The sequence below is a fragment of the Eleginops maclovinus genome, chromosome 12 (assembly GCF_036324505.1).
Source record: "Eleginops maclovinus isolate JMC-PN-2008 ecotype Puerto Natales chromosome 12, JC_Emac_rtc_rv5, whole genome shotgun sequence".
NCBI classification, from domain to species: domain Eukaryota; kingdom Metazoa; phylum Chordata; class Actinopteri; order Perciformes; family Eleginopidae; genus Eleginops; species Eleginops maclovinus.
The window spans coordinates 20,806,139-20,819,792 of record NC_086360.1 but is presented as its reverse complement, the minus strand read 5'-3'; the positions used below and the strand labels follow the sequence as shown (position 1 = coordinate 20,819,792).

General features: G+C 37.8%; 1 protein-coding gene across 1 annotated transcript; it reads right to left on the bottom strand.

The window, feature by feature from the left end:
* Positions 1-5,306: 5,306 nt before the first annotated feature.
* On the bottom strand, positions 5,307-12,682 carry si:dkey-245n4.2 (uncharacterized). The gene is made up of 6 exons (XM_063898375.1): positions 12,552-12,682; positions 11,080-11,483; positions 10,784-10,940; positions 8,095-8,214; positions 6,981-7,071; positions 5,307-6,412 (listed from the first exon to the last, which is right to left on the bottom strand). The coding sequence occupies exons 1-6, from the start codon at positions 12,604-12,606 to the stop codon at positions 6,214-6,216; spliced, it is 1,026 nt and encodes a 341-aa protein (XP_063754445.1). The 5' UTR covers positions 12,607-12,682; the 3' UTR covers positions 5,307-6,213.
* Positions 12,683-13,654: the final 972 nt, after the last annotated feature.

The window sequence follows — 13,654 nt, the reverse complement described above, 5'->3', positions numbered from 1 at the left end:
GTTGTCACTGCTATTGACAGGTTTGCCAAAATTCAGCAGTGAAGGTTTGGAAGGCTACTTTCCCCTGATCCCAGTCTTGATGTTATGCAAAGCTATTCAAACCCTGATCCCACAACCATACCACACAGAAATAAGAGTGGTATAAATCTTTAATTGAAACTCTTAGATCATCTTAGAACACAGGAGGAAGAATATTCAAAACAGACTTACCCATTTCCAAAAACAAAGCTGAGATTTTCCAGTGACATTCATATTCATTTTATTAAGTAGATGTTATGCTGTTAGAAATGCATGTTGGTCAAGCTCCAACACTTTTTATAAATGAACAATGTTCATGCAAACAGCAGAATATGTCCATGATTCAGTTAGCAAGGTGACTGTGTACTGTTTTACAAATATATTTTGAATTTCTGAAAGGTTTTTATATGAATTGATATTTCACTATGACAGAGTGGACATGTCAAGCTTGACAACATCCGACTACACACATAATATGATGAAAATTACGAAATATAAGTGTAAATACTTTGCAACTAGCCACTGTTTCAGCCTCCAATGAAGAAAGACAACACAATGGTAGTAATGTCACTGAAGACATCAGGGGGTTACTTAAAGTGGCAGTTACCCCATAATGACAGGGTGGACAGGAATTTCAGGGACACATGCAACATGTTCAATATGATTACGAAAATAGAATATACATGATCAAAATGACTTTTCCTTTTATCAAATAACTTGTTGTGGACAATAAAACAATACCATTTAAAAAAATGTACTCTCATTTAACCACTTATTACACACAGTGTAGTTCGCAGAGCAGTGTGTGGGATATGCCAAAATCACATACATCCAATGAAAAAAATGGTATAAAATGAAGGAAACACATTTCAAGAGACTTATCATTGTACTAATATGTGTGTAAATGTTTGACAATTTATAATAAGACCTCAGAGTTTCATTATTCTGCTACATTTTCATGATGACTGAGTGATGCTGATGAGGACACCAAAGGCACTTCACAGTGATATTGACTCTCCTCGTAAAAGGGAATGATATAGAAGTTTCAAGTTTCTGCAACGAGATAGCAGTGAAACCAAAAGCCACAATGAAATAAACAAGACCTAATGGTTTCCTTGAATTAAGGAATTCTTCGAAAATATCTTAAATGGGCCATGGAATCATGTAAGGATTATAGTACACAATTTGCAGTCAATAGACTAAAACGTGCAAACCTGCCAGCATGGTTGAAAGCTGATACGAGCAGCACTCACCAACCTTGTGGCTGTGGACATGTGTTTTCTATCTTCAACTGCCTTGCAAGGTAGCCCACAGTATCCCGCCAGAGGCTATGATGGAATTTTAACATTGGACCAGGTTTGATGTATTATGGCTCTGTAAGATATTGTTTCAATAAATCTGTGCCCTTTATATTATTGAATCATTATTTTGAGGTTCACAGGATTCACTTAGCTCCAGATGTAGCACCCAGCCTTTGCCATATTTATCTCACCTTATTTAACCGCATAAAAACATTTGTTAAGTATTGATCATTCGCATTGGTGCATACCGATTATTTTAATTGCACAGACATGCTGGGGAATCAAAGCTTTAAAATATGATATCCAACGTTTGGCAACAATCTAACAATTATAAGACAACATGTTGTACCCAGACACAAAAATGTAATGCAATTAAATGAAATGCTTGTTTAAAAGGGCACACAGCTTTACAATAAAAATGTATGCGGAGGTTCATAGCAATCTGGAACGCAAAGCTTTTAACATTATATCCTGTTGCAAGAGGCATACCGGGTTTACAAAAAGGCCCCCATAAGAGAATGCTTTCATGTTAAACCTGTATTATGCGCTCAATATAGCATCCCGCATACCAAGTATATTCCTTTTTAGAGTGTCTGCTACCTGGTACACCTAAAAAAATCTCCATTAAATCCCCAAAGGCATGGTTCCTCTTGCCAGAGTCTTATCAAAGTATTTGCGACTGGCAATATTTCAGCATTGCATAAAACACTTTCACAGGAAAAACAAGCTGATAGTTATGAGGAAAACATCAGCTGTCCTACAAAGAAAGAACGGAAAAAGACAGGAAAAAATGTTACTCAATAAGGTGAAAGGCTGTAAGAACTTCAAAGAACTTTCGACATGTATTTTTACAGACCAATAAAATGTATATCACACAGTTGTGTGTCTGGTTCAGGCTGGCACTCTAATGGCCTGTTTCTTTTATGCATCACATAAAACACCTGAGGGAAGAGTTAGTACCATGTGTAGGCCATGTGTGGACAGTTTTGAGAAGCTGCAGTGAATCCAGAAAATAGACAGCTACATCAAAACGGAAACTATGAGGGACTTGATTTATTCCTATCCATTTAGAATCTTTTTGGGAAAATCCAACCTTGTGTCAGCCAGATTTACAATAGATTGACACAACCTGAGAGGCAGTGAATGGACCCTTCCTACCTCTGCCAACAATGATATTATGGATACATGCATGGACATACACATGGAGACTTTATTGTTAAATGCTTTGTTGTTAAACATGGTAGAAAATACTATAAATTCTTTGAATTGTTTCAACTATATGTTTCACATTCACACATAACAAAATAAACACATCCTTACTTAGATAGATGCATGCAGTTAAGGTTTTAAAGTATCAATTGTCTTTCTTTTAGGCTGTTGTTTAGTAGCTGGTGCATGAAGAATGCAACATCTTATATTAAACCTACACAAAGAATGTTTTGTTTTTGGTCAATTTTCGTGTCTGTTAGCAGTATTTAATAAAAAATGTCCTTATGGCATGAATAGTCTCCATTTTCCACATGACAAGCACACACCATTCATAACTCATAACTTCCAAACTAAATACAATTATTTTTTTCCTGATTTTTTTAACCAACATTAATTAATCCAGAATGTTTATTCACCAAATGTTGTAATTGGTTCTTATTATATGACATAAACTGCCATCATTATCGAATGCAATGTGTAATTGAAGCCAAACTCTGTCCAACAAACCTACAAAATGAGACTGCATTTTATTCGTTCATTAGTGGAAAAGAAGGTATGCATCTCATTAGCAGATTTCAGTTATAATTGGGTTCTAAAATGTTTTTACTCATTTCAGACAAGACTTCCAAAAAGCTTGCTAAAAGCGAAAAATGTGCAGTAACAACCATTGCTACTGTGTAACAGAAAGAATGCTCATGTGTGGGTGAAATGTGTTGTATGCAGTGAGTGTCAACCTATGTATGTGTTTAAAACTGATTCAACAAAAACACATAACACATGCTCCAAAGATGTTACCATTTTTTGTTCTGGAATTTGGAAATGAATTGAAGATTATCCATCATGCAATGTTTAGGAGGAAGTAGAGGAAGCTCTGAAATCTCAGAGTCCTTAGAACACATCTGTTTAAAGTTGCTTCTGTGCCTTCCTCCTGTTGATCCCCTTTCATCTGAGTCTCAAATTAAAATGTTGTCCACACCACTTCACAATGTAAATAGCTTGTTTTTCCTAAAGTTGGTTGGCTGGTATTTATATAGAAAACAATGTACTTTCTGGTCATATGTTCAACTGCTTCACATGGTAACTCTCGTGGTATGATCTTTAGGGATGAGCAGGATATACCTGTGGTTAGTCTCCAGTTTCTAAGAAACGATTGTTCTGCGAACAAAAACATGAACTTGAGGTAAACAAAAACAAAAGAGAAGAAGAAGATGATATACATGCACAAACATGCAGAGCAAGGAGGCTGCCAGGTACCAGGCGCCAGTGAGCAGTTTTAGGGTTTGGTGCCTTGCTCAAGGGCACTTTGGCAGTGGCTCAGGAGGAGAGCTGGCACCTCTCCAGCTCACTCCATTTTTTTTTGGTCCAGTCAGGACGTGAACTGGCGACCCTTTGGATCCCAGTCCAAGCCCTTACAGACTAAGCCACTGCCGCCCTAAAAGGACAGCAATACAGACAATAGAGTGCTATTGAATAACTTCAAAGCTTGAATCACGGTACTTGAAATATAAATAAGCAAGCAGAAACATAATTAAAAGTTGTATAAGAATAGTATTGTAAATTTGAGCAAACCACTGTAAGGAGACTGTGAAACAGGAAATATGATTTGACAGGTATACATAGTGCTGAGTCAGTCCTTTCATACACACCCCTTATTCATACAGGTATCACTCCCATCCCCTTCTGCCTCACCTGCAACCCAAACATGTTAGTGCACATACACAGCAGCTTCAGTACTTGGAAAGGGAAACCGGCTCTATTTTGTTCTGACACGCACAGCAAATGGGTCAAAGGGTGTTGTTTTGACACTGCAGTCCATTGCAGAGGAGGTCAATGATAGGGTTACAGTGCTTACACTCTTCATCCAATGTGTATGTAAACACCAAACAGTGAAATTATATTGGAGCTTAAAGGTACCCTCATAGGCATTTCATTTTAAATCCAATGAAACAAAACATAAAATAAAATGTTTTACTTTCAAGTAAAAAGTTTAGAGTATGATGAACCTATTGTCTGATGATCAAATGTACTGGCCAATCAACCATAAATATGATGTGTGAAAGCTAAATGATTTGTTTGCAAAATTAAATCAAAAAAACAAAGTAAGCTGGTTTTTTTCCAGGCATCAGGCATGTGGATGTGGTTTGTGAGGGTGTGGGACGCCATTTCATTTCCAGGGTGCTGCGTGCTGTTCATTAAACGTTGTGCCCTCTCATTAGTCCAAACACTACCAGCAGGGGAGACGGGTGTCAAGCTCTAGGTTTGGTGTACAAAAATGTCCATTAAAAGCACATACACCAGAGGAAAAGTGTACTGATTGCTAATGCACTTTTAACAGAGAATCATGTTAATATGCAGAACAAGTTCTTCAGGCAGTTTTGTCCAAACACGTTTAGTTCATTTTAAATTAAATTGGAGCGATAATATTCACCTAGCAAACAACACCAAGGCCTCCAAGGAAAACAACAGTACAACAGCCTTTGGTTTACGGCTGTAAACACACTCCTCCTGCTGGGCAGTTTCCATGCCACAGGGGATTCCATGTTCTCTGGAAGCATCATCAACGTCATTAACTTAAATGAAATATCTGCGAATACTGCCACTCCTAGACTTTCTGAAGAAATGATTACAAAGTGGTGCTTTTGCCAGAGCCCATTCCCATTCCCCCTAACTCAGGATAAAATAAACTACTATGGGAATGAGTTGTCTGATAAACAACAAACACAGAAGAACATGCTATCACAATACTATGTATTCATAAAAAACAACACAAGTCATCTGTATATGTACATATGATTTTATTAGATAGTTTACAATATGAAAATAATTTTTAGTAAAAAAATAACCAATATATTTGCCACTAATTATCGGTCTGCCAGGTAGCCATATCAAATGCAAAAGGTAAATGATAGTTGAAGAAACAATCTCCACCCAAAAGCTGTTCTGGAGCTTTCACCCCTTTCATAGGATCTTCACAGGGAACTTTTAAGGATGCAAATCCCAAAAGTGCTCAGAATAATGGCAAGTATTAGCTCAAATGCAATTTTAGTATTAAGTACTCCTCCTTTAACACTTTAGTGCATTACAGTACAGGATTAGGCTGCCAGACTATTGACATTACTTATGTAAACTAGGTTATGATTTTCTTCTGAAATATCTCAATAACTCTATATATTAAGGATAAAGAGTACAAGCTAATTCCGAAAATGAAGGGTTTGAGTCTCAGGAGCAATGAACCTCAAGCAAATATATGCAGAACAAACATAAGTTTCCATAGCATTATTCCAACTAAAGGTCGAAGCTATTGGTTACTTTGTTGAGTGCTTGAATTGTAGTTTTATTAAGCTTGCAAACAATGGTTTTCTTAAAAACAAATTGTACATTTATTTCATCCAATAAGCTATCTCCTTAATCTCACACAGGAGAAGTTAGTTATTCAACTCTTTTCTGGCAGCTTCACAACGGCTTTTATCTTCCTTTTGGCAAGCATCACAGAAATGGCAGATACTGAACCTTGAACTTTCATTTTATTAAACATTTTGTTTGATTCCATTTTGATGTCAACATTGTGAGAAAATGTTCTCTTTTCTTTGAACCCTTTCAGAAACATTCGGAAGATAATAAACTCACATGAGAAACAATGCTTGCACAGACAGAACCATGCTGAAACATACTTCACAGACAACCTTCAGGCTTCGTACAGTGGAGTAACAGTGCCATCCTTCCACTCAATCAGGATTTCTCCACGTGTTAAATTGGGGGTGGAGTGTGGGAGGCGACTGGCATGCTGTGTGAGCGGGGCTCTTTCACTGAGCACCGGGGACCCAGGGACACTCGCCTCTGGCCTCGGTGTGTATGACTTCAAAACACACACCACCTTCTTCCTTCTGGCACAGCAAGATAGAAGCAGACAGAAAGTTGTCAGTGGTACAACATGATGCTTTGTACCAGAGCTCTTTCGAATATGTTGCCCTATATTAATCAACATTTTTTCCTATGTCTTTTTTTGGCATATACAGTATATTATATGATTAATTATTGAGTATTATCATCTTTATTTTATATGCATTACCCTAAAATGTCTACTGAAACATTACCAGAGACCAAAGTGTCCTATAGTTGCTTACTTCTGACTTGGACCAATTCAACTCAAATGTATCTCAATGATGTGAAAGTAGAAAGAGAAGCATTTTAAGCTTCAGAGAAACTGTTACAGGTCAAATGTTTTTCTAATTTACCATTTAATTATAATGGATATGCAAAAATATAATACATTTATGTTATGATGGTTAACTGGTTAATTAATCCACACAGTATTTCCAAAGTGAATCAACATACATTTGAGAAAATCCATTGTAAGTGTGGTGTGTGTTTGTAAGTGTGTGTGTGTGTGTGTGTGTGTGTGTGTGTGTGTGTGTGTGTGTGTGTGTGTGTGTGTGTGTGTTTAGAACTCACCTATTGGAGTAAACATTAAGGATAAGAATGACAGTCCCAAGCACCAGAGCCAAAGAGCTTAGTACCAACATGGTTATCTTCCAGCCCATTCCTATAAACATTTACAAAGACCACACATCACTCATTTTACACAACCCACATTGCATTGTTAATGCATTTGTTAACATTTCTGTCAAAACTGCAAATAAAGGCCCATTGAAACTCCTTTACAAAGACTGCAACACATCCACTATAAACTTTGCTCTCCATTTAACAGTCATCCATCTCCACCTAGAGGTGAAAAACAACTACATCTTTACTGAATAAGGAAATTACAACCTCAGTGCAAAGAGAATCAGACCGCACTAACATTATGTGACAGCCTATGTTTTTGGGCAAGTTTTTTTATAACACAGATCTTTTTCTTTTTTTTCTTAGTACTGTGAGCCATGGTCATGCTCAGCTCTCTATTTTGCATACTTCTGCACACATGTCTGCACAGCCCTCAAATATAATACAATGTAGTTGGCCAGATGTTGTCATATATTTATTATCCTTTTAAGCTTTTTGTATGTTTACATTTCAATTTGGTGTAAACACTCGTCTTTGTTATTTTTGTAGTGTTAACTAGTGACTTAAAAATACTTGTTTTAATTATCATTATATGTTTGACCTACTATTGCAACTTTTTTTTTTGATTGTTTATGTTCGCACCACAAGCATATTCCTTGTATGTGTAAACGTACCTGGCAATAAACTTGATTCTGATTCCTGTCCAAAATAAAATCACATCTAAGAAGTATGATTCAATTGAGTCGTGGTGTAATCAAAGTCGGCATTATGTTATTTTCTTTGGTCCAGAGTTCCCTATGCTAAAGGAGATAAGAAAGGCAGCATTGATGGACCTTTTCTTGACATTTAGTTCATTTGATAGGGTTTTTATCATGGTTACCACTCCTGGGGCATTTCACCCAGTTAGGAAATCTTCCTAAGCTAAATGGACTAATGACCTCAGCGTCTTATATGCCTCTATGTCACCCTACATTAAATGATGTGTTTTCAAATCTTTCCACTGATAAGATTGGACATATGGGGGATTCATTATATTGTATTAATTTCTGTTTACTAAACTTACCATAATCCATACTGAAGAAGATCATGGTGGGATCTTTGGGAGATTTGGTGCTAAGGGACGAATGAGGCACATCCATTACAGGATATGTTTGCGAAACCTCAACAGCCATTAAACCTTCAACTGGAAGTGGAGAAAAAAAGGAATGAGTTACAACCAATCAACTCAATTAAAAGCAAGAACTAAAAATGAACATCCTAGGGTTGAATTGATATGCCTTTTGACCAAAGAAGCTTTTGTCCATCTTTAGTAGGGAGACAGAAATCAGTCAATCCAGGACTAGCTCGATGTAGAGACAAGATGGATCACATTTCAATGACGCTATTTCATGGCCTGCCTAGCTGCCTTTCATTAGGGAAATATTGATCGGTCAAGAATGCATGTGAATAAATCTGATCCTTAGGCTACAAGTAGGCATGTTGTAATACAATCTGCAGGCCTTTGCAAAATACATCAGATATAGAACATGGAATATCTTGAAAAAAGTGTCATGATCTTAGTTTTTGTGCTCATAGATTTCTGTTTTATTTTGATGTGTATTTCCTCTTTGTGTCTTGTCTGGTTTTACATCCTGTGTTTTCACTCATGTGCCTGATTGTGTTCACCTGCTGCCCTTTGTGTTTGACCTCCCCTCCCCAGCTGTGTCTTGTCTTGGTGATTGTCTGTATTTAGACCGGTATTCCCAAGTGTTCTCTGTCAGTTCTTTGTGTCCTTGGTTTGGTTCCTGGTCTGCATGTTCTAGATGTCCCTTGTCTCCCATCCTGTGTCTTCTAAGTCATGCTAGTTTTTGTTTGCCCTTGCCTGCTCTGCCAGTTAGTGTTTAAGCTTGCCTTTTGTTACACGCTTATACCTCCATCCCGTTTTATACTACGTTTGGGTCCTGTCTTCCTTACCCCCCAGTGACAAAAAGGTATGTGTAGTTTGAATGTTTTGCCCATGGACTACTGTTTGCACACATTCTTTTAAATGCTAATCATTGCTCAAAAAGGTTTACACTTGCAAATATTTCAAAACTTTTGACAGAATTAACACATCAAAAGAACTGGGAAGAGGGCTATCCGCGAAAGGCTTCCACTCAATGGCCAGCTTGTACTGGACTGCTTCCAGGTGTGTATGTGTGTTATACAAATGTGATCAGGGTGTTGCTGAAAAAGAGAGCACTGCCCTCATTAAGTGAAAGCCCTTGCTGAATAAATAAAGTGAAAAAAGCTTTGATGAACAACAACCTTTCCGATGTAAGAACAATTACCAAATTCATTATCCCTTTCAATTTAGTGTTTTCTTTGTTTGAGTTTTGACATTACAATTTGTCAAAAAATACCTTTTAAGTGTAAATGCTTTGATGCCAACGGGTCCATGAAAGCACCACTAAGCTTGGAAATGGTCAATGATTTTGCAACCAGACAAACAAAACAAATGTACTGTTTTTTACTATTAATTAATTTAAAAAATAGACCATCAATATAAATCATACTGGCATGACTGATTACAATTTCTAGCTGCAAAGTATTCCTGACCTCTGTGTGATGGAAACTTAGATAGAGACGAAACTCAGAGAGACACGGGGAGAGCTGGAACTTGATTGCAAACCAGACATTTGCTGCAGCCACGAGTTGACACAGCGGTTGCCTGACCAATTCTGAAGATCTCTTCTGTAGTCCAAGGTTTCAACTAGGGCTGAACGATTTTGGAAAATAATCTAATTGCGATTTTTTTCCTCAATATTGCAATTGCGATTTAATATGCGATTATTTTTTCAAGGTCCTCTTCTCATGTATTTTTCAACAAACACAAGCAATAAATCAATCGTGATTACAATCGTGAACCTCGTGAGGTAGCAACAGTAGCGAGGCACGTTCTGCACAATACCTGACTTTGCGCAGCATCTTCCTTTTTAAAGCCAAAATAATTCCACACAACTGACGTGCCGCCCCTCTTTGGTACCAACCTTCCAGCCGTGCACTCTTCTGACGAGCCTGAGGCCATTGTGCAACAGGTTCAAGCGCAGCGTTGACTTCTTTCCCTGCCTGCTCTGCTCAGCTCGGCTCGCTCGCAAGTCACGTGACCAGATCACGTGACCAGTCAAATCGTAGCCTTTGCGGTTGGAAAATCTCGTTTTGTCATATTGCGATATTATCGCAAATGCAATTAATCGTTCAGCCCTAGTTTCAACTACTTCAGAGTGTATAATCAACATTCCTCATTAGCGAGACTAAACAAATACGGATCCTAAATTCAACTACAGCTGTCGTCCATGGCAAAAGAATGTACGTGCGAGAACCTACGTTCCAGATAAGAAGGGCTCTAGATGTCCCTAAACAATAAACTATCTCCTGTCAGCTTGTGCTTGGTCAGAAATTGTCAACAACAAAGCGCCCAAGCTGCCCCTCCTTAAAGGGGGTTTACAGCAACCCCAAGGCTGAAAACCTATGCCATGGGAAAAGCAGACAGAGGAAGGAGAAGATGATGAACTGTGTCAAAGGTTAAACACCTAAGCAGAATATTCCCTAACACTCTGAACTCATATCATTGAAAATGGTTGACAATAGTGTCAAGTAGTTTATTTACAAAATTAGTAACAAAGGAGGGTATTATCTAGCCACTGGTCATCTCATTAAGGACATTTCTGCTAGTTTAATTAGTCACATATGTTCTCTAAACTACTGTTAGTGAAATACTATTAGGTCCTTACATGGTTCAGCCTGTCTGCGTATATCAGACATGGCGCTTGGAACGATCCCAGCTTCCAATGATTTCCCCAGGTTGTGGTGAGATTGGTGTTGGTCGTGTATGCTGTCTCTACCTTTGCACAATGTCTGGTTGTCAAGTGTCCGCCACCTGCTGCCTGTCTTGTAAATAAGATTAGGTAGGAGATAAATCGAGCTAGCATTAGTTTACTCTCTTGGTATAAAGAGTTTTATTTAAATAAGATATAAACATGTTTTCCCAGTTTGCAATAAGTAATCTGATTAATGTACTACTTCTTACCTGCTTATGTTCCCTTGAAAGAAAGACCAAAGTGGATTCTTGTCGGGCACTCAAGTGCAGCCCCCTCCCCATTAAAGTGAGGTGGCCCTTCTTGGAACAGGACCATGACTGGCGGCTTGCCACTCTCCCTATATCCTCCACTTCCTGTCCAGTAGAAGTTTTGCCACCTTCAGCGTGAAGGACGCACAACTGCAAGCTCACCCCTTCATACTGCTCTCCCGGTGCAGTCAGACACTCCCCGGTGTGGTGATTACTTAGAGCCTGGCTCTCTGGGAGCCAGCGCCATTCCTGTAAGGCTGAAGATGGGCTACATTCACCCAGGGATACTCTCCCTCCCGAAGATCCTTCCTGAACTTGCAGACATTTACTGAGCAGCTTGTTCTGAATTTTCAATCCAGACGCTTCTGTGGAAGGGACATTAAAACAAGGGCATTGTTTAAACTTGTATCATAACTCTATCGGCTTCCTCTCAGCTGATTTCTCTGGGGATGGATTGTAAAATTAACTTAGGCTACATTTTACAATTTAAATTAATAAAACAATCACACAATTATAGCTCTTTGGCAACATTTATCAGATATTTTATTTTTGTGCATATCTAGCCTAGTATCTCACAGGTAATATCTTAAATTGGCATAACATTTCTAAGATAAGATATGTGTTTATATTGCGCATAATATGCTAGTGAGTTTTCCAATACTTAAGTTTGAAAAGAAAAAATGATTTTCTATAGGCCTAATTCAGTGGTGGGAAATAACTAAGTACATTTACTAAAACATTTTACTTAAGTAGAATTTGTAGATACTAGTACTTGACTTGAGTATTTCAGTTTCTTGATACTTCATATTTCTATCCCACTACAATTAAGAGGTAAATGATGCACTTGTACTCCCCTATGTTATCGTTAAACCTTTAGTTACTTTGCAGATTTGGATTAATGATATGAAATATAATTAGAAGAATTAAATAACACTTTAGTCACACCCTGAATAAATCCACATGCCACCCTACAGTATACAAAGTGATTAAGGATAGCTGCACTTTTACGAGCTGTGATAAACACATTAGTAGTGGAGATTGAGAACTTCTTCCACCTCTGGCCTACTTCAACACAACTTGTCCCCATGTATTTAAGTAGCGACAAATCCACTCTTAGCTCACCAACGTCACAACTATATTATTCTTGTGAAAGATACAGGACACACGATTTAAAGTTAGGCTGAACCGCTTAAGTTTGTTGTATTTTTTTAGCGTCAACAAAGATAACTCTAGCTAATTTACGTTAGCTTAGACTTGGAAAGTGTTGACACGATAAACACTACGCAACTATTTCGACTGCTGATGAAAAGGGCCGTATTCCTTGGATTGGAATCGCGTTCTACTCAGTTTTAGAAATGTAGAAATCACACAACCAACTGCGCTAAAAAGTTCAGTAATAGCTGCAAGCTAAAGGTTAACTATCTTAACATTACCTTTGTTAATGACAAAGACGAGCAAATAGACACACATCAGCAGCATTCTTTCCATGATGGCGATCACAGGAACAGATCTCACAGGTCTCCAGTGGCAATACAGCCTTCACATATTCAGCAACAGTAGCAAGTGCAAGTGGGCGGGAACAAAGGTTTGTGCAACCTCCCTCTATGCGTCCATCACTTGGATAGATGCATAGAGGATCCGTGCCTTCCTCCTCATAACTCTTCAGAGGGACATCACAGTCTTTGGGGGACATGGAGAATTCCTTTGAAATAGTCTGTTATTGTCCAGGGAGAATGCATTGTTAATATTCAGTGGTGGAATGTAGAAGTACATTTACTCAAGTACTGTACAGAAGTATAGTGTGGGGGAAAATGTGTATATATGTATAGTGAGTGGATTTATCGCTACTTAAATACATGGGGAAAATTGTGTTGAAGTAGGCCAGAGGTGGAAGAAGTAGAGGTGCAGCTAGTCTTAATGACTTTGTATACTGCAGGGTGAATTGTGGATATATTCAGGGTGTAACTGAAGTCTTATATATACACACCACTAGTCCAATCAGTAGTACACAAAGTATCCAACAAATTACAGTAGTATTTTTCAAATTTGTTCTAATAATAAAAACAGAATGATACAACATTCTATAGAACCATCCTGCAAGATCTGTATTTTTACTTTTGATACTTGTGTACACTAAGATGATAGAACTTATGTACTTTTAAATAATATTTTACCAAATACTTTTACTTTGAATGTATTCTTATTTTAAAAAATGTATACAAAACATAACTTTTATTTCTACTTTTCACCTGTACATGGTTTTGAAAAATACATTCCTCGGCTCCACAGTTTGTGCAAATCATTTTGCTGTTTTGCATATTCCGTTACTGTCTTTTTTTTAGATCAACAACTAACATACACAACTCATAGAAATTCCTTGTTTTCCACTATGGCAGGAAAGAAATGTGTTTAAACCAGTGTGGTACGACTCCATGGACTACCAATTAGATTTAAGAGCATAAATCTGTTATAAGAAGAAAACATTGTCCCAGGCTGAATAGGATTGCCCATTTGTCACTGTGTGGAATGGGACAGC

Coding starts and splice junctions, on each gene's coding strand:
- si:dkey-245n4.2 (XM_063898375.1), bottom strand. CDS start 12,606: ATGGAAAGAATGCTGCTGATGTGTGTCTATTTGCTCGTCTTTGTCATT. Junction 11,484..12,551: donor CGTCTTTGTCATTAACAAAG/GTAATGTTAAGA, acceptor TCCCTTCCACAG/AAGCGTCTGGATTGAAAATT. Junction 6,413..6,980: donor CTTAATGTTTACTCCAATAG/GTGAGTTCTAAA, acceptor TTGCTGTGCCAG/AAGGAAGAAGGTGGTGTGTG.